The 19,537-nt window shown below is 43.1% G+C and overlaps 1 protein-coding gene and 1 non-coding gene across 4 annotated transcripts in view; both read left to right on the top strand.

Annotated features, from left to right (window-relative positions):
* The window catches only part of PPP4R3B (protein phosphatase 4 regulatory subunit 3B), a 30,147-nt gene extending 10,991 nt beyond the window's left edge, over positions 1 to 19,156 (top strand). The window contains exons 5-16 of one of the 3 annotated variants that reach the window (XM_053383662.1): positions 1,635 to 1,712; positions 1,903 to 2,019; positions 3,245 to 3,361; positions 4,862 to 5,011; positions 6,862 to 6,964; positions 9,179 to 9,220; positions 10,868 to 11,026; positions 11,323 to 11,492; positions 14,368 to 14,507; positions 15,677 to 15,840; positions 15,985 to 16,187; positions 17,583 to 19,156. In XM_053383662.1, the coding sequence (XP_053239637.1) occupies positions 1,635 to 1,712; positions 1,903 to 2,019; positions 3,245 to 3,361; positions 4,862 to 5,011; positions 6,862 to 6,964; positions 9,179 to 9,220; positions 10,868 to 11,026; positions 11,323 to 11,492; positions 14,368 to 14,507; positions 15,677 to 15,840; positions 15,985 to 16,187; positions 17,583 to 17,678 (1,539 nt within the window). In that variant the 3' untranslated portion in view covers positions 17,679 to 19,156. Of the gene's footprint in view, positions 1 to 1,634; positions 1,713 to 1,902; positions 2,020 to 3,244; positions 3,362 to 4,861; positions 5,012 to 6,861; positions 6,965 to 9,178; positions 9,221 to 10,867; positions 11,027 to 11,322; positions 11,493 to 14,367; positions 14,508 to 15,655; positions 15,841 to 15,984; positions 16,188 to 17,582 lie in introns of all 3 variants that reach the window. The other 2 variants (XM_053383660.1, XM_053383661.1) reach the window with 2 other exon arrangements.
* On the top strand, positions 13,475 to 13,608 carry LOC128411686 (small nucleolar RNA SNORA17). The gene has a single exon (XR_008329892.1). It is a non-coding gene; the product is annotated as a small nucleolar RNA SNORA17 (small nucleolar RNA).
* Positions 19,157 to 19,537: the final 381 nt, after the last annotated feature.

Genomic DNA, 19,537 nt, shown 5'->3' with positions numbered 1-19,537 from the left:
GGAAGGAGACAATTTGATGTAGGGATATGTCCCCATATATGTCATGAGCATGACAGTTTGTGACACAGTCATTAACCTTTGGTTGAGGAGGGTTGCATAAGAAGCAGCTCACTAACTTACGGGTCCTGGTTTTTTGTGTGCATTATGACAGTTTCATATAATGATGCATTTCTAAGAGTTGGACTATATCTAAAAATAGCATGCAAACTCCAGTGTCAGAGAAGACTTTAATGAGATGGTGGGCCATTTTGGGAATAGGACAGTAGGAAGCAAAAAATGGCTATGACCTATTTATGTGTTACCCACCCACCTCCAGTTCTAAAAGTGTGTTACATCTGTGTTTTGGCTTGGCAAAGTTACATTGACTTATGTGCAGCTGAACCATTTCCAGATGGGAGGAAACTTGTAAACACTAATATATCTGTCTTGTTACTGTGTCTTCCCAGATTATTAGGAGAGAATGGGGGGGGGGCATTAATCTGTACTGTTTTTTTAATGACATGTTTTTAGCTCCTTAACTTAATTTAAAGGCTTGGCTTGCCCCTGCCTTGCACTGTGCCTGCCACTTCCTTCTCCTAGTTCACTAAATCTTTTATATAATCTTTTCACAGTCAAGTTCAACACATGCAGCACTTAATGCTAGAAAACTATCAAGAGGGTTAAAATAATACGACTCACTGTTTTTGTTTTTGTTTTACCTTTTTTAGGTCAGATACACCAATTGAGAATGAGTCTAGTATCATCACTGTTGAGTCTGCAACTGACTTCTAAACTTGCAAGGCTTAAGAAATTGTAAAAACTCAGTCCTAAATTTCTTGTTGGAACAAAAACACTGGCTGGATTGTTCTGTTGAAGTCACAAGTGCTTGAATTCTAAAACTCGTTAAATTTGGTGTGGAGCAACAAATTAGCAGTGCCAGTTTGATACCTCAGACAATCCACAGGGCAGATATAAATGTGTAAGGCTCCTGGTGCACTTTTTTGCACCTCAGTTGGAGGTTATACAGATTGGATTGAAGCCTCATACATTCAGATCATACACCTAGTTATAGGGCTGGGCAATAATGTGGGTGCAATTGGTCTCATTGGCTTTTACTTCCCTCCATTGTTTCCCAAAGAAGCTTGGAGGGAGTAAAGAGACCTGAGTGAGACGAGGAATCCTCTTCCCCCTGAAGAAGCTGGATGGAGAAGGAGATGCAGAGGTTTATCGGGGACAGGAAAAGTCTGCTTTCATTCATTCATTCATCAATTTCTTCTTACTAACTCTAGTCATCTGTATTTTGAATTCATTGTATGGATACTTAAAAGAATCTTAAGCTAGGTTCCTATACTGATTGGGCACAAGTTGACCATTATGACTGATAGACTTGTCGTTGGTAAATTGAAAAAATGTTGTTCATACGTAATGCTGCTTGCTGCAGTGGGACTCTCTGGAGGAAAAAAGTGACTTGTAAATCTGTGGAATCTTCCTTACTAGCTGTGAAAGCATAGGCAGTATAGCACAGGTGGACGCATTAGTTTAGTGGTACATGAAATAAGAGAGTAACTTGCAACAGTACAAAACCTGATTTTGCATTGCAACTCTAAAATAGAGAACTTTGTGTCATAACTATGTAAAATTGCTGTATTGTACAGGAAGATGAAAAGTTTTTGTCTGAAGTTTTTGCACAATTAACTGACGAAGCTACAGATGATGACAAAAGGCGTGAACTGGTAAGTCCGGTTTGGATGCTTTTAACTTGGGAAATAGTGTGCTAATGCTACTGCCTCTTTTGCTTGAAATATGTGTTCTTTGTGTTGAGTAAAACTCAGATTCTGTTAATATCTGAAACTGTATAAATGTTTACTTATTGGCTGTGTACTGGCACTTTCTGTATTGAAATGTTTCTTACACCTCCTGCAGGTTAACTTCTTCAAGGAGTTTTGTGCATTTTCGCAGACATTGCAGCCCCAGAACAGAGACACATTTTTCAAAACTTTGGCAAAGTTAGGAATTCTTCCTGCTCTTGAAATAGTAATGGTGAGTTGAATGATAAAGTGCGGGCAAGATTTGAGGTGTCTCGTTGGTTTGTCTTTACATTTTTGAGCTATTACACTCTCAAATTGTTCATAGGTTGACTGATTCTAATACCAGTCTCTGATGTATGCAGAGCCTTTGAGAAAGATACAGTTCATAGATATTTAAATGATTACTGACTTATTTAAATATACAGTGATCACTGAAGTGACAAATATGTGTGTATGAAAAACAGAGCACTAAGATTCAGTGGAAAAGGGTTTTTACAAATTTGTATATTTTAAATCACCTTGGGTTGCACTCAGAGTTGCTATTCCACCAACAGAAGGGCTCTTCCATTTGTGGAAGATCCAGCAGAGGGCCCTGCAGAGGTGGTTTTTACATTTTCCCCTTATAAACCCTGATGCCACCTGCTATGCTGTTCCAGAGAGTTCTCCAACCCTCTGGAGCAATTTCTCTGGAGACTGCAGGGGGAAGGAAGATTCCAGAAAAATCACACACACACCTTTTTCTGGTGGGAGTGTCCTTTGAGCAAAGATCCACTCACAGGAACCCTGGATCAGCACATCATCTTCACAAATAGCCACTAATCCTGCATATAGTTTAACTACCTGAATTTCAAGGCAACAAAGTTGGACTTTTTTTTGGTAAGCGAAATGTCGAAATCTACACCCTTAGATTCACAGCCATAGACTCTTGAGGATTATAAAGAAAGCTTTTGTACCCCTTGTAGAAATAGAATTACTATCCTCTTGTATATTTGAAGTCAGAGTTTTACTGTACTGTAATAGCTTTGTATATAGGGATGCGGGTGGCGCTGTGGGTAAAACCTCAGCACCTAGAACTTGCCGATCGTCAGGTCGGCAGTTCGAATCCCCGTGGCGGGGTGCGCTCCCGCTGCTCAGTCCCAGCGCCTGCCAACCTAGCAGTTCGAAAGCACCCCCGAGTGCAAGTAGATAAATAGGGACCGCTTACTAGCGGGAAGGTAAACGGCGTTTCCGTGTGCTGCGCTGGCTTGCCAGATGCAGCTTGTCACGCTGGCCACGTGACCTGGAAGTGTCTGCGGACAGCGCTGGCTCCCGGCCTATAGAGTGAGATGAGCGCACAACCCTAGAGTCTGGCAAGACTGGTCCGTACGGGCAGGGGTACCTTTACCTTTAATAGCTTTGTATAGCATTACGAACTCCATAATACCTCTTTTTCACTGTTAATATGATTTTCATTTCAGGGCATGGACGATCTGCAAGTTAGATCTGCTGCTACAGATATATTTTCTTACCTGGTAGAATTCAGTCCATCCATGGTGCGGGAATTTGTAATGCAGGAAGCCCAGCAGAGTGACGATGTAAGAAAGATGCAGTATGCTTATATGATACGGCTGGCAATGGCCAGTCCTACCACTATGTCTCTTATTTTATTAAGTAAAAAATGAAATGTTCTTCAATATTTCACACACACACACCCAGTCTGAGATCACAGACTTGTACAGTCATACCTCGTGTTGCATCCGCTTCATGTTGCGTCTTTTCACGTTGTGTCCCGCGGCAACCCGGAAGTTCAAAAAGGGGTTATTTCCAGGTTTCGCTGCTCGTGCATGCACAGAAGCGCTAAATCGTGCTTTGCGCATGTGCAGATGCAGCACTTCAAGTTGCGGGCATTTCACGTTACGGACGAGCCTCCGGAACGGATTCCGTCTGTAAAATGAGGTACCACTTTATTCTGAACTATAATTTAGGCTGACATGAGAGCTTCCTGACCTGTTACACCTGACATGTTTGATTCATCTAGCATACAAAGGTTCGCTGTGAAAGAGTGTTCTCCAAGAAGGGCTGCATCAGTCCTGGGCCACTGGGTTCCCATTTACTACTCCACTGTTGGTTGCTCATGACAAGGCAAATAATAATCGGAAGTAGTAATCTGGCTGCAAATCTCATGAGAGACAGCAGCTAGAGAAGGAGGGTCCTGGTACACTTACACTTAACGTTTATAAAGCTCTCTTATGGAAGCTCTAGAAGAGTCACCAGGTAGTTTGAAGGCTTTTGGTGTATCAGAATCTAGGCAGGTCATATTGGGCCTCCATAGTTAGGTTTCTTTCCCATCTCCTCACTGCTGCATCTAGATATACTGCAAGCAACATGTCTTCTTGTACATGTGCTGCTGGAAGAAACCACATGTAAGCAAATGTGTGTGAATTGTTGAGCAAAAATAGTGTGGCAGTCCCTGAAGGCAGTAGATAGCTGGGGTAGCAAGTGGCCACTAAGCAGTTAACCCTGCCTATTGGCTTAGATTTGCAAAGGGTTCATTGTGAAAATCTGTTGTCTTTAACACACAGTCTCCAAAAACACTGCATAGCAGAAACATATCAAACGGTTAAAATGTTCAATAGGCTACATAGCAATAAAAATGACTTCATGGGTGAAAAAACACCTAAGCACCACCATATTACAATTTTATTTTATTACAATTTATTACCCTTTCTTCAATTTAAGGCTCCAGGACAGGCTACAACAATCAGAACACAATGTTAATATTGAAATGCAATATTACATAATATTATAAACTGTTTAAAACTTAAAATTACAAAAATAAGGTGTATCCTAAAAATATACAAGTGAACTCTCCACGAGTTCCTTTTTTTAATCAAGAGGAAATAAACGTCCTCATCAATAAAGGTGGGAAATTACACAAAGCTCAGTAATTGGTATCCTGAGAGATGGTAGGCAAAATCTAAAACTGTCATAGATTCCTATTCTTACCCTCCCAACCACCAAAAAAGGGGGAAAAAATACTATTTACCTTTGTTAAATTTCTGAAAGCGTGTCTAATTTGTCTCTGTTTGTTTCAGGACATTCTCCTCATAAACGTAGTCATTGAGCAAATGATCTGTGACACTGACCCCGAGCTTGGGGGCGCTGTTCAGTTAATGGGGCTCTTGCGTACCCTAATTGATCCTGAGAACATGTTGGCCACAGCTAATGTAAGAAAATGGAAAGGGGTAAAGAAACTTTACTGTCTAAGAAACATGTTGACTAAAATCTACTTGTCTTTCGGCACACTTTGTAACTATTTGCAAAAATGTGCGTTAGCTTTGCATTTCTGGAAAATATACTTGGAAGCATGTTTTCACTTTAAAATATATGTACGTATATGTTTCCACCACAAAACTGGAATGGTAGTTTTACTTCATCTCAAATGTTCCCACAGCATGATGTCAGAACGTTTTATGTTAGACCATGTCTGTGACTTTTCATATGCGTGGAGATTCCAGTGCTTGTACACCGTTTTGTGTTCAGTTCAAACTTTGTCCACTCTTGGATTGAATGATGAGTTCTCCTGCCATGTCTGCTTCCCAGGGGATTGAAAGGCATCAACACCATATATGGAATGGGTGACCTTTGAGTTCCCCATTGCAGGTGGGGCATGGTTAATACCAGTGCCTGCAAACTAAGGTCTTACATAATTTGGGCTGGGTGCAAGTGTTTATATAGTAAAAAAATTATTTCTGTCTGGTACAATGGGAAGAGTTGGGGATTTTAATTTAGAAGGACCAAGTTCACGCTCTCAATCTGAAGGTTACTAGCTAGGTAAGCTGCCATGGTGGCTTTGAAGTAAAACACAAAATGTGTTGCAATTTCCTGTTCCATTGTGACTGCACAATGGAATAATTGAAATAAAGCCAGTGCTCCGTAGCTGTGTGAATGTTTATGCTGGTGCGTATTGTCGTTTAAAGCATCTCAGTCCTGCCTTTCATTATGCGAGTCTCAAGGTATCTTACAGCATATCTTAAAACTGCTGCTTATAAAACAATTTAAAGAGGAAGTAAAACACAGAGTTTAATTTCACAACAGCCGCAGCCTCCAGAGCCATTAAAAGTCATCAAGCCGCTAAAACTCAGGAATGTTAAACATATGGGAATGTGTCTTTTTTTAAAAAGGGGGGGGGAATTATCTGGTGCTTGAAAAGCAACAGTTTGGAATCTATGTTAATGGGTGAAGAAAGGCAGTTGCATAACTTACCGTATTTTTCGCTCTATAGGACGCACCTTATTTTAGAGGGGGAGAACAAGAAAAAAAAATCTCCCCCTCTCTGCTCAGCGCCCCTTCAGCGAAGCGGCAGGAGAAACGGCGCCCCTTCCATTTCTCCTCCCGCTTCGCTGAAGGGGCGCTGCGCAGCTCTCCCTCTCTGCTGAAGCCAGGAGAGCCTTGCTCTCCCGGCTTCAGGAAAAGGAACCCGAAGCCTTCGGAGCACAGCTCGAGTTCCTGCTGCACTCCGGAGGCTTCAGGCGGCTATCCCTGAAGCCTGGAGAGTGAGAGGGGTCGGTGTGCACCGACCCCTCTCGCTCTCCAGGCTTCAGTGAAAGCAATGCGAAGCCTCCGGAGCACGGAGGAAGCGCTCCCTCTGTGCTTCGGAAGCTTCGTGTTGCTATTGCTGAAGCCAAGGAGGCTGCATTCGCTCCATAGGACGCACACACATTTCCCCTTCATTTTTGGAGGGGAAAAGTGCATCCTATAGAGCGAAAAATACGGTAGGTACCAGGGCAGAGAAGGGCCCTGCTCTACCTCATTAGGGTGAGGCCACCCTAATTTTACAGATTTTTAAATTTATTGTATTCATACAATTTATATACCGCTTGATTGCCAACCCCCCCCCCAAAGCTATTTAAAACATTCAAATAATAATAGTGGGAATGTGATGGCTTGCATCTCTTCTGGGTAGAAGATACCTTGAAGGCGCTGAATTCAGCATCATTGATTTCTCTTGGTTTGGTTGTTTGTTACTTGTCAGCTGATTGACTTTACATGCTGTTATCATATTTGCTAATCTAGTTAGTATTTTCTGTTTCAGAAAACCGAGAAAAGTGAGTTTCTCAATTTTTTCTACAACCATTGTATGCATGTCCTCACTGCTCCACTTCTGGCAAACACATCAGAGGACAAAAGCGACAAAGGTAAGATCAGATCTTTTGTTTGTCTTTTCTGCCTTGTCGTCTTCCTTCTATCCACATTTTCGTATTTCAGACTCATGCAGCTGTTTGCAAGACAAACTGTGTTTTTGTTGTGCGGATTAATTTACTCAAACCGAGACTTGCATACTTTTATGCCCTGGTTGTATTGAGCTGTCCGAGGTTTGCAGAAAGCTGGTGGAAGGAGAGTGTGCCTGCTTCACATGGGTTAGTGTTGCATGCGTGAGCTTGCGTGCTGCCATTCTCCTCTAGCACAGTTACAAAGAGGAGATTGGACCTTTAGCTTCCTCGTTGAACTAACCACATTTTCTCATTGTGGGCAAACCTAAACCAACTGTCGCTGGGGAAGAAAGCCAACTTCAAACTGAGGTTTAGGTCTTTGGCTTGTTTCCCTAAGCCAGCCTTCCCCAACCTTGTGTCCTTCAGATGTGTCAACTACCGCCAGCATGGCCGGTAGTCCAAAACAACTTGAGGACACAGGGTTGGGGAAGGCTGTCCCTAAACATAGTTAGCCCTAGTCACGGTTCTCCATTCAGGTGAAATAAATACAGTGGTACCTTGGTTTACAAACTTAATCCGTACTGGAAGTCAGATCTTAAACCAAAGCATTGTTCAACCAAGGCGTGCTGTCCCATAGCAGCGGGGGACTCAATTTACAAATGGAACATGTTATGCTTCCAAGGCAAAGTTCACAAATCAAAACATCTACTTCCAGGTTTGCAGCGTTCTTAATCCAAGTTGTTCATAAACTAAGCTGTTCTTAAACCAAGGTACCACTGTTGTTGGAAACTAAAGCTAACACTTCTAGTGTCTTCAAGGCTGTGCCAGAGGAGCAAGCAAAGCTCACCCAGGCTTGTACCCTTTTGCTAAGCTGCTTTAGCATTAACATCTGAATGCTGTGTTTACGGTTAGTCCAAATGCAGTCATATCTTGGTTCTCAAATGCTTTGTGACTCGAATGTTTTAGCTCCCGAATGCAGCGAACCCAGAAGTGAGTGTTCTGGTTTGCAAACATTTTTTGGAAGCCGAACATCCTCTGCGTCTTCTGAATGAGTGCAGGAAGCTCCTGCAGCCAATCAGAAACCACGCCTTGGTTTTTCAACATTTTCTGAAGTCGAACGGATTTCTGGAACGGATTCTGTTCAAGAACCAAGGTATGACTGTACTGTTGTAAAATTCCAGATTTTTCTGGGTTCTTGTTTTCACCCACTGCCGAGTACTGAAAATTCTGGTCTTCAGGGGCTTCAGTTCTACAAACATCCTTCTGTCGTTGGATATTGGCTGCTGATCTTGACTGCATTTTTGTAAATTTTTAGACAAAAAAAGTCTTGCATTATGATGTACAGTGCTTCCTTTTTGAGTTACTCTAAAATAATTTCAGAAACCAAGGGATCTCTTGAGAAACTGTCTCATCGTTTTTGCCTAGCACACTGACTCAGGTGTAGCTTCCTCCTTCCTCTCCCAAGCCCATGAGGAAGAGAAGCTTCCAGTTTTAAAGCAACCACTGTTTCCCTTGGTATCCAAACATGAGGAGTTGTGATCCGAGAGCAAGATAGACTTGTTCTTACTTGCTGTAGTTTAAACAAATCTTTGTTTCCCGCATTGGGATGTCAAAGGGAACCGTGTTTAGTTTAAAACTGGAAGCTTCTCTTCATAGGCTCGGAAGGAGAAGGGAGGAAACACACAAACTCAAGGCTCATGCAGGCTTGGTCACACAGTGGGAAACCACAGTTTCCTGTTGTGTGTGAACCAGGCTGCTGATTTTTCAGGCACAGGGGTTTCTTACAAAAATAAACCCATATCTTTAAAAGTCACTTAAGCAGTTCTGAGATTCAAAGGTTGCTTCAATGAAAGCAGAATGGGGTCGGTAACTTGTTTCTGTAGCTTTTTGCAAACCCCTCCATGCTGACTTGCATGTCTCCTATCTTTTACCACCAACTTTTAGTGACTAACACAGTACTATTCACAGATGGAGTACATGTGTGCAACTCCAATGGTGTTACAGACAAAACTAGGTGGGTTCTGATGCCTGACAACCCCCTCCAAAAAGTGTTTGGGTGGGCGTCTTGTGCTGCACATGCGAGTCAGAAGTTGTCGGACCTTGAAATAAAATGTATACCTCTTATCTTGAAATATTTTCTGTTTACCACATCCATTAAACAGTCAACTTAACAGTGCTAAATCTTTTCACTTCTTTTAGATGTGGTAGTTGGAAGCAACAAGAGTAATACAATTTGCCCAGGTAGGTGGATGCATTTGTGATTTCCCCCCCCTTAAATCCCCACCCCCACCACCATCCTAATTTGAAATGAGGTGTACATATGGAGAGATCCTTTCCTAGGAATCTTAGATTGATGGCTTTTTCTTCCTCCTGGGAGAGTGCGGCATTCTAGAGACATCACCCTAAAAATGGGGAAATCATGTTCCCAATTGACAGCAAGAAGGCTGCATTTCAGCCATCACTGCCACTGGTCTGCCAAAGCATGAATGATCTGGAATGAGCCATGCGCTCGTGTGGTTCTCTCATGCCTCTGGCAGAATAGCAAACATCTTGTTTTGTCAAACTGCAATGCAGTGTGGATAGAGAGAGGTTTTTCTATTTCTCTCATAATACTAGAACTAAAGTCCTTTAATGAAGCTGAGAGATACAGGACACACAAAAGGAAGTACCTATTCACACAGCAAATAGCTCAACTGGAGTTTACTACCACAAACTGTAGCGATGGCTGGTGATTTGGATGTCTTAAAATGGGATTAGCAACTAGCCACGGTGGCTGTATTATCTTCAGTAGTATGCTTTGGAATATCAGCAGCTGGGGATCATGAGTGGGTGTTGTATGTTTCACACTGGCATCTGGTTGGCCATTGTGAAAACAGGATACTGGACTAAATGAGACTTTGATCTGATCCAACAAGGCTATTCTTTTATACGTTTATGTCTGAAATGGCAAACTAGGATTGCAAGTGTGTCCTTGGCTCCTTCCAATCCTCCACGATGTGGAGGGTTGAAGAATGTGACATACAAATGTGTTGCGTGAATGGTTGTGTGAAATCGTCCACTTTGTGAATACAGCCACTCTGCGCACAGGCTTTTCACAAATCTCTAAGCTTTTGGGTACTGTGGCCACAGGCAAGACCAGCTACCAAGGGATTTTAGAGACCTTTCAGAAACACTCCTGGACATTTAAGGACAGGGGTCAGCAAACTTTTTCAGCAGGGGACCGGTCCACTGTCCCTCAGACCTTGTGGGGGGTCAGACTATATTTTGGGGGGAAAGGGGGGGGGAGAGAGAACGAATTCCTATGCCCCCAAATGACCCAGAGATGCACTTTAGATAAAAGCACACATTCTACTCATGTAAAAATGCCAGGCAGGCCCCACAAATAACCCAGAGATGCATTTTAAATAAAAGGACACATTCTACTCATGTAAAAACACACTGATTCCCGGACCGTCCGCGGGCAAGATTGAGAAGGCGATTGGGCCGGATCTGGTTCCCGGGCCTTAGTTTGCCTACCCATGTTTAAGGAGGTACATGCATCTTCTGTAGCAACAGTTGACTGATTTGATACAGTTACTGAGGATTTTTAATGCACGTTTGTTTTTGTTTGTTTGTTAGTACATTTTTATTAACTTTAGTAAACCTGAGCCTCCTTAAGTAATCAGAGAGGCTGGGTACAAAAGGTTTTAAATAAAAACAATGCTAGACCTAGGATCCCAGCTTGTGCTTAGAGAACTCTGCTCCATGGCAAAGGTTTTGGATCTCAAGCTTGCTTGACATAAATGTCTGGCTTGGGGAAAGTCTCACTCCTAGGCGAACACTATTTTTGTCGTGACTTTGGCATTTGCAGGGTTCATTGTATCTAACCGGGTTTTGTTCCTTTGGCAGACAACTACCAAACAGCACAGCTGCTTGCCTTAATTTTGGAGCTGCTCACCTTTTGTGTGGAACACCACACATATCACATCAAGAACTATATTATGAACAAGGATTTGCTGAGAAGAGTGTTGGTCTTGATGAATTCAAAACACACCTTTTTGGCACTGTGTAAGTAGCCGGTCAATTTCCCTTTTCTAAGCTGGCTCCTAGACCAGCTTTCCTTAACTTGGTGCACACCAGTTGTTGGACTCTTAGATTCCCATCAACTCCGGTCAGCATGGTCGGCGTTGATGGGAGTTGCAGTCCAATATCATCTGGAGAACACCAGGTTTGGGAAGGCTGTCCTAGACATCATAGTTTGCTGCTGGTCAGTAAACTGGACTACTCCTTTCAGCTTGTGTAAACAGATGCAGGTAGTGTGAGGACCAGAAAGGACCCTCTTAAAATGCTTGTTAATATTGCAGGTGCTCTTCGTTTCATGAGGAGGATAATCGGCCTAAAGGATGAGTTTTATAACCGTTATATCACCAAAGGAAACCTGTTTGAGCCCGTCATAAATGCTCTTTTGGATAATGGAACTAGGTACAATCTGCTGAATTCAGCAGTCATTGAACTTTTTGAATTCATCAGAGTGGTAAGTTGTGCTTTCAATTCCAAGAAACCTTTCAGGCATGTGTGAGCTTTAGATATTGCTACTGAGCGCTGGAAATAACTTTTTATGTGTTGTGGGCATCCATCTGTCTTGGGAGACTGTGGAGGAGTGAGCCTTTGGAGGTGAGGTCAATCTGTTGGCAGCTTGCAGTGCGTGCTGTAGCTGTAAAGACTGACACAGCACCTGAGACAGATGACGGCGGCTGGTCGTACTGTTACAGATGGACCATGGTTTTTCTTCGCTCTGCGCTCTTCCCAGCGGTCATTCCTCCTTTGGTCACTGCTATGGATCCATGACCAGATGGTCTGTCTCCAGGTGTTGATGTCACCAGCCTTCATGTCATGTTTGCAGACATCTTGTAACATAGAGTTGATCTGCCGATGGGCCTGGTGCCTGACGTCAGCTCCCTGTAGAGCAGGTCCTTGGGGATCCTGCCATCTTCAAGGATGTGTTAAGTGTAAAACAAAACAAAAACACCACACCCTGAGTCGCAGCAATATAGGGGGATGGACCATTACTACTAGAGTATGACATGGAAAGGGATGCGGGTGGCACTGTGGTCTAAACCACAGAGCCTAGGGTTTGCCGATCAGAATGTCGCGGTTCAGATCCCCGCAACGGGGTGAGCTCCCATTGCTTGGTCCCTGCTCCTGCCAACCTAGCAGTTCGAAAGCACATCAAAGTGCAAGTAGATAAATAGGTATCGCTCATGCTGGCCACATGACCCGGAAGCTGTACGCCGGCTCCCTCGGCCAATAAAGCGAGATGAGCGCCGCAACCCCAGAGTCGGTCACGACTGGACCTAATGGTCAGGGGTCCCTTTACCTTTACTAAGACATGGAAAGGACTGAATCTTGAGTCCATTCCCTATTCTCTCTCCCTCCCCTGCTGGCCTTTCCCAACGGTGCCTCTTGAGCAGCAGTGTCCAGCCCTTCCTGTTCCAGGGGGTTTTCCTGGTTTGGCCATGTGTGACTTGCCACTCACTAGAGGGCGATGCAACGCTCTGCATGGGGAGCATGGCAAGTGGGTTTGTTAAACCCTGCTGCATGCGAGCCACAGACTTGTTCTCATATTTTGTTCAGACTCCTTAAAAGTGTCTTGACAGGCCTGCATAAATGCCTTGGAGAAGCCTTCCCCAGCCTGACACTTTCCAGATGTTTTGGATTCCCAGCTTCCATCACTCCTGACCATTGGCCATGCTGGCTGGTGTTAGTGTAATCCAAAATTTTGGAAGGGCACCAAGTTGGGGAAGGCTATCCTAGAGCTTTACTGCCTGTGCTATTCAGAACAAGAGTATGGGGCACTCTTCTGCTAGAAGAACTGTCTGCATTAGCTGTAGAGAAACTCTCAAGTGTGTGCCGTTGCTCAGAACGTTTTGACTTCTACACCTACCACCAGCTGCCAAAAGAGAGGAGCAGCTGAACATAGTAGTTGACTCAAAATTCCCATAATGGAAGCCAGGTTTCTAGTGTGCTCTATGACTAGAACACTCTCCTTCCTTCGCTGCTGTGCACCTTGATCTCCACAGTGATTTTCCAGGAATTCATATACAAAACACATCATAGAACACTTCGCCCATTTAAATGCGAAAGGAAGTTAATCGGGCTTGTAAAGCTAGTTTCATTTAGTGATTTTGAGTCAGTGATTCCCCCCCCCCCCCAGAGTATGTTAGTAATTTCAAGCTAAAAGGTGGTGTTCAACTGCGGTTTGCATAGATCAGACCCATTGAAATTAAAGCTCCTGAGTTCTACTCTGGGTAAACTTAGTTGAGTGTTGCTGTTTCTGAGTGTCAGCAGTGATCATAATGTTCACACTTCATTTTTCCCCAGCCTGTTATGCAAACATCACAAGCAGGAAAAAGGGCAGCTTGAGGCAGTAGGGTGGCTAATTCAAAATCATTCTTCACACCCGCAGAGATCCAAATAGAACTGATTTGAAAAATCTGTGTTAGAAATAGTATGGCTTCTGCCCCTACAGGCGTTGCAGCCGTGACTGGTGTGCCACGGTTGTGTCAATAGGCGGCAGAGAGGAACAGGCTATGTCTACGCTCAGTGTTCTGCAACCTGTGAGCACTCAGAATGATTAATAGCCTGACAGGTGTACTAATGAAAATAAAAGAAAAAGTATTGCTTATTTGAATTTAAATCTCACTCTTCTCTCATAGGTGTATTGACTTTTAAAAAAGTCTTTTAACCCATTACTTGCTTCTCTTCAAATTTCTGGGAAATTGAGGGAGCTGTCGGTCTTACAGAAAGCCATGAGGCTGTTTCTTTTTTCTTCAGCCTATAAGGGATATCCCCAGGGTCTATAAAACACACAATACAGCTTTCAAGCTTGGAAGAGCACCACTTATACTAAGAGTTCTGCCACAATCTTATCCCTGTTTGGCAGGAATACAGTAACCCCTTTAGTTTGATTTTATTTTTGTAAGTGCTGCACCAAAGGCTTGTGTGAATTCGTAGAGGAAAATAATTGGGAAGGGGGCAGGTGTTTTGACTCGTAACTCTTACCGCCACTACCACCCCATTTCGGAATTGTATTTGTGTATACAGCCATAGTGTTTGTGGCTACAGAGTTCTCTGCATATCTTTGGCCTGTTAGCTCAGGTAGCACACAAGCATATGAGTGAATTGTCTGGAATTCCTCCTTGTGTACTTTGTCAGAGGGTATTACTTCAGTAAAATATTCCTGAGGAGACAGGCTGCTTGATCACGAAACCCAAGTTTCAAGCTTAAATCACTTTTGCCCTTTTGCTGTGAAGCGAAAAGTTAGCATTTAACTGCAGCGATGGGCTGAGATTGATATCTGTTTTCTTATCCAGCTTGGTAACGGTAGCCTTTGTTTTGTGTTAACGCAGGAAGATATCAAATCACTTACTGCACATATAGTTGAAAACTTTTATAAGGCACTTGAATCCATTGAATATGTTCAGACGTTTAAAGGACTGAAGACAAAATATGAGCAAGAGAAAGACAGACAGAGCCAGAAACTGAACAGGTATCCCTCTTGATCCTAAATGTCAAACTGAAAGCATCTTTGCATGGCCTTTCTAGAAGGTTTTATGAACTGTTCGTGCCTTGCTTGTCCAGTTAATGATACTGTCAAATGTGCCAGCCTTTCTTACAAAGAATGCACAGTATATAACAATAGAGTGTTTTACTTGGTCAGGACTTTTTGTATTTAGTACATTTCTCTCTCCACTTTACAACTCCGAGACTTCTGGATCTCAGCATTTTGTTTCTTGGTTTGCTTTGAAAAGCATGTTGCTTAATTTAAAAAAAAAAAAAGGTGAGGAAACTAGAATTAGGCCACAGGTATCTGGAAGGAAATTTTATGTTGCTTGTATCTCTGAGAATCTGACTTGGTAAGGCATCCTGAAAGCTGAAGGGCAGCAAATAGATTGTTTTAATGCATTAATACAATATGCCCAGGGGTGAGGGGGAATCTCCCTCTTTAGGGAAGTTCTCATGCTGGGATTTTGTCATGGTGAGAGGAACAGAGATTAGCTGAACCAACAAGTAGGCTGGTGCAGAGCAGCCCATAATTCCTGAAGGTGTTAGAAGACCCTGAAAGACTAGTTGGCTGCTGTGGAAGTTCAGGTGGCCCACAATCCTATAAAAGGCTGCCCTAAGCTCCTTAGAAGGTACGCGGGTGACACTGTGGGTTAAACCACAGAGCCTAGGATTTGCTCATCAGAAGGTCGGCAGTTCGAATCCCCACGACGGGGTGAGCTCCCGTTGCTCAGTCCCTGCTCTTGCCAACCTAGCAGTTCAAAAGCACGTCAAAGTGCAAGTAGATAAATAGGTACCGCTCTGGCGGGAAGGTAAACGGCATTTCCGTGCACTGCTCTGGTTCGCCAGAAGCGGCTTAGTCATGCTGGCCACATGACCTGGAAGCTGTATGCCAGCTCCCTCGGCCAATAAAGCGAGATGAGCGCCGCAACCCCAGAGTCAGCCACCTTTACCTTTACGCTCCTTAGAGGAAGACCAGGATGCTGGCATTAACTAACTACTCTCAGGGTTGTTTTCTGCTAACTTCTCCATACCGTACCAACCAAGCATGGTCTAGCTTTGTCATCTTATATAGGGGACCCCCCTGCTCCGCGCGTGTCAGATTTTGAGCGTTTTTGTGTGTGTATTTTACAGTGTCCCATCTATACTGCGTAGCAACAGGTTCCGTAGAGATGCTAGGACCTTGGAGGATGATGAGGAAATGTGGTTCAATGAAGATGAAGAGGAGGAGGGTGAAGCAGTTGTACCCCCTGTAGAAAAATCGAAGTCAGAGGACGATTTTCCAGATAGTTATGAGAAATTCATGGAAACAAAAAAAGGTATTCCCCCATTTTTGCCATGCTTCCCCCAGTTGGAAGTGCCATTTGAAGAAGTGGTTCAGTTGAGCTGCTGTATGCATCTCGGCTTATATAGATCATTTATCTTAATGACAATGCTAAACAAAATATTTTTTCCCCCAATAGCAAAAGAGAGTGAAGACAAAGAGAATCTCCCCAAAAGAACTTCAGCAGGTGGTTTCAAATTCACATTTTCCCACTCCGCCAGTGCAACTAATGGAGCAAATAGTACAAACAGTAAATCTGTAGCAGCTCAGACGTCGCCAGCAAGTTCAAATGGTTCTTCTTCTAAGAATGCCAATTTGACTGCAGCGGTCACAGCCACAAAGGTGAGCCAACTGGTATCATTGATGATGGTGAGAAAGCCCCTTCAAATGTATAAACCTGTTCTTAAAGCCCAGAGGGGAGACCTTCCTCACTGTACTTACCTACGAGGTAAAGCTGGTGGGACATAGTGGGCTTCCCCAGTGTCAAGACTCTTACAACACAGCATTGTTTTGGTCTGCAGTTCTCTACAGCTTGACCCTGGCAGGAGTATAAATGTGACAAAACTTTGCTGATTAGGATCGGCTTTTTGCTGAGAGCGGACATTGGGATTCATGAGCTTATGGCTCTTCAGTGTGGGGGTGGTACTTTTAATACTGCTTTCGAATGTTAGTCAGTTGGAATGTCTGGTAGTCAGCCAGGGTAATACATTTAAAATACAGTATTAATCCAGTGACAGAATTATCCATGCCATGTTAAGGAACTCCAGTGGCATTTTTAGGGCTCAGATTGTTCCATAGAGGCCACAGAAATTCTGGCTTGTGTCAAAAATATATGAAAATCTGCTGGAAACCACAGGAGGGGAGTGTGTGCTTGCAGAAGCGAGATGCTGTGGAAAATGGGATGCGGGACTAGATGGGCCACTGACCTGATCCCACAGGGCTCTTGGTATGCACTTAAATGGATCATTTCCACTACTTTGAATGTCTTGACCAGGGACTGCATCTCATAATGCTGTTTTCCAGGTTACGTGGGACATTTGAGCAGCCAGCCCAGTGGCTTTTGTTTGCAGGGCTTAATGCTTATTTGAACTCTTCCTGCTTCAGGCACGCTTTGAGCACAGCAGATCTGAATTGCAAAAGGCATCAGTTTATCTTTTTGCTGTTTAATAATGGCTTCTATTACTCATGACAATTGGGGGCTGGCTGCATCTGCGGTCAGGCTCCATAACACATGAAAAGAGCTGAAGGTCCATGTAGCTTAGCCTCTTGTTTACCACAGTAGTCAGTCAGATGCTGCCAAAAAGCAAAATGCAGCAGTAGTCCTTCCTTGATGTTTGCCCAAACCATCTGGTTGTGAGTCATCACCTCAGCATGGAGATGCCATTTAACGATCATAGTTAATAGCCATTGATAAGGTCTCATCTTGCAGCAGCATATTCCGTAAGATAGAAACATACCATTGTTGTCTTTAAGGACTTTCCCCCTATCTGCATGCGGAGTAATACCTAATCCTCACTCTCTGAAATTATGGCAGATATATACATGGGGTATATATATATATATCTTCCTATGAAATGTAATCTTTGCTCTTGTCGGAGCCAGTGGCTACATCAGGCAACCCCAAGTGATGCTCTTAGTTTTCCCTGCATATGCTGGCAGCTAGTGGGGGAGTCATTTTGCAACAAGATTGTTCTCAAGAATACTTTTCAATATGAGCCTTTTCTTTGCCTTCAACAGGGAAGTTTAGTCGGCCTTGTGGATTATCCAGATGATGAGGAAGAAGATGAAGAGGAGGAAACCTCCCCAAGGAAAAGACCTCGTCTTGGCTCTTAAGAATATTGAAACAAACTCTTCTTGAGGGTGCTCAAATGCTGTGACTGAACTAAATAGTCTGACAGAAAGCTTTCTCCCTGGAAAATACACGAGAATGCAAGGAGTAGCAAAAGAAACTCGACTAGAAGGGTTTAGTTCTGAGAACACCAGGCTTCCAAAGAACCTAATCTCTTTCTAGTCAGTGAGTCTGCCATTCGGGCTGTTAAAAATTAAACTGAAATGGTGGGTTACTAATCAGCGCCTGGATGACAGGTTGCCAGCAAAAAGAACATCTCGGGCTCTGTGAGGGGATGGGACAAGTAACTTTTTTGATATTGCAGGGTTTCCCCAAGCTAGAAGAAAATTGTAAGGCTTCAGTTGCAAACCTAGTAACATGACTTTGTAATGGTGCTGTCCATTGTGGGTTTTTTTAAGCAGTTGCCTCTTTTAAATGATTCTCTTTCCATAAAAAAAGAATTCAAAAGTTGGGGACCACTACTTGCACAGTCAGCCAAAACACAAGAGGGTATCACCACCCTGCTATGTAGTGCATGTTGAGTGGCAAATTGATTTCTTCCCTCTCCCCCCCCCCTCTAGTTTTTGGGAGGAAAAAAGAAGCTTGGTTCAAAATTGAAGATGACTACAAGAAACTGTTCAGGAAGGCTGGTACCCAAGGCTCATCAGCTTACAGTAAAATATATAGAGAACATCAATAAGCCCTAGTGCTTGGAAGCAGCATCTGAGTCGCAACTACCAGTAGCATCTTACGGGAAGCCAGGTCGAATGGAGTTGCTCCCTGCTAGCTTCAGCATTTTTTCCCCTTGAGAAATCTGCATTTCACATTTGCAAGAGTAAAAGAGAGAGTACTGTGAAATGCCAGAAGGTTTGGGGGCATAGTCATTTTTAACCAATAATGATTGGGAGGTGGAGTCAACGTGCAGCACCTTGAACCTGGGAGTGGGGGGAATAGTACAAAGGCTGCTTCTTAACACATTCCATGTATTTAAGCAAATTTCAAAAAAAAAGTACATTAGGTAAATTGATTGAGGCAACCATTTTGAGACCTTTTTTTATTTTGAGAGCAAGTGAACTGTAAATATTTTAATGTTAGTTTGGCCATATATGATCTGAGATCATGCAGAAGAAAGAATTCCCCAAACTACAAATTGCATTAAGAGTGATAATGAACTTATGAAACCAGCAGCAATTCACCATATAGATCACTCTTGCAATGTGTTAGGGTCCATTTCTCCTGGAACAGTTACTGACACAGTTTCCCTGTTTTGGAGATTTTGTAGTTAATTTTAATTTTAGCTATTGTTTGCAAAAGATGGGCTGACTGTGTAGATATGAAGTATAGTTTTTCCATGAAACAGAAGTTTATTTTGTATTGAAAAAGAAAACCACTGTACTTGTTTTACACCATTTGTATACATGTGGTGATATTAATGCTGAACTGTAAAATTCAGGAATTAAAATGTGACCCTGTAATTCCATAATTATTGGTTTTGTTTGGTTTGTTGTAAATGGTAAGTTAATTCAGATTTTGAAATGTGGCCATTTTAGAGGATTTTAATGAGATAGTTATTTGTACAAATTAATCATTATATGCCACCAAACCAAATCTAGCGGGGAGAAATGAATGTTCCCAGATTTGATTTGGTGTGTTGCAATGACTGACAGTTAATATGGCCTGAAGGACATATCTCTGCCATCGGGGGGCTCCAGGCAACTAAAAATAGGGGCTTCCTTCTCACTTCAGCTGAAGACTCCTTTGTTTGAAGGGAAGTGGGTGGCAAAACATTTGGGCTGGTTCAGCAGTGTTACTATGTAGGCTTGATATGCTCACTTTGTATTCCTGGCAAGTCTCTCTCTTCTCC

This window comes from Podarcis raffonei, chromosome 3, assembly GCF_027172205.1.
Source record: "Podarcis raffonei isolate rPodRaf1 chromosome 3, rPodRaf1.pri, whole genome shotgun sequence".
Taxonomy (NCBI): Eukaryota; Metazoa; Chordata; class Lepidosauria; order Squamata; family Lacertidae; genus Podarcis; species Podarcis raffonei.
Note: the sequence above shows the minus strand (reverse complement) of the source record. Positions and strands in the feature narration are given on the sequence as shown.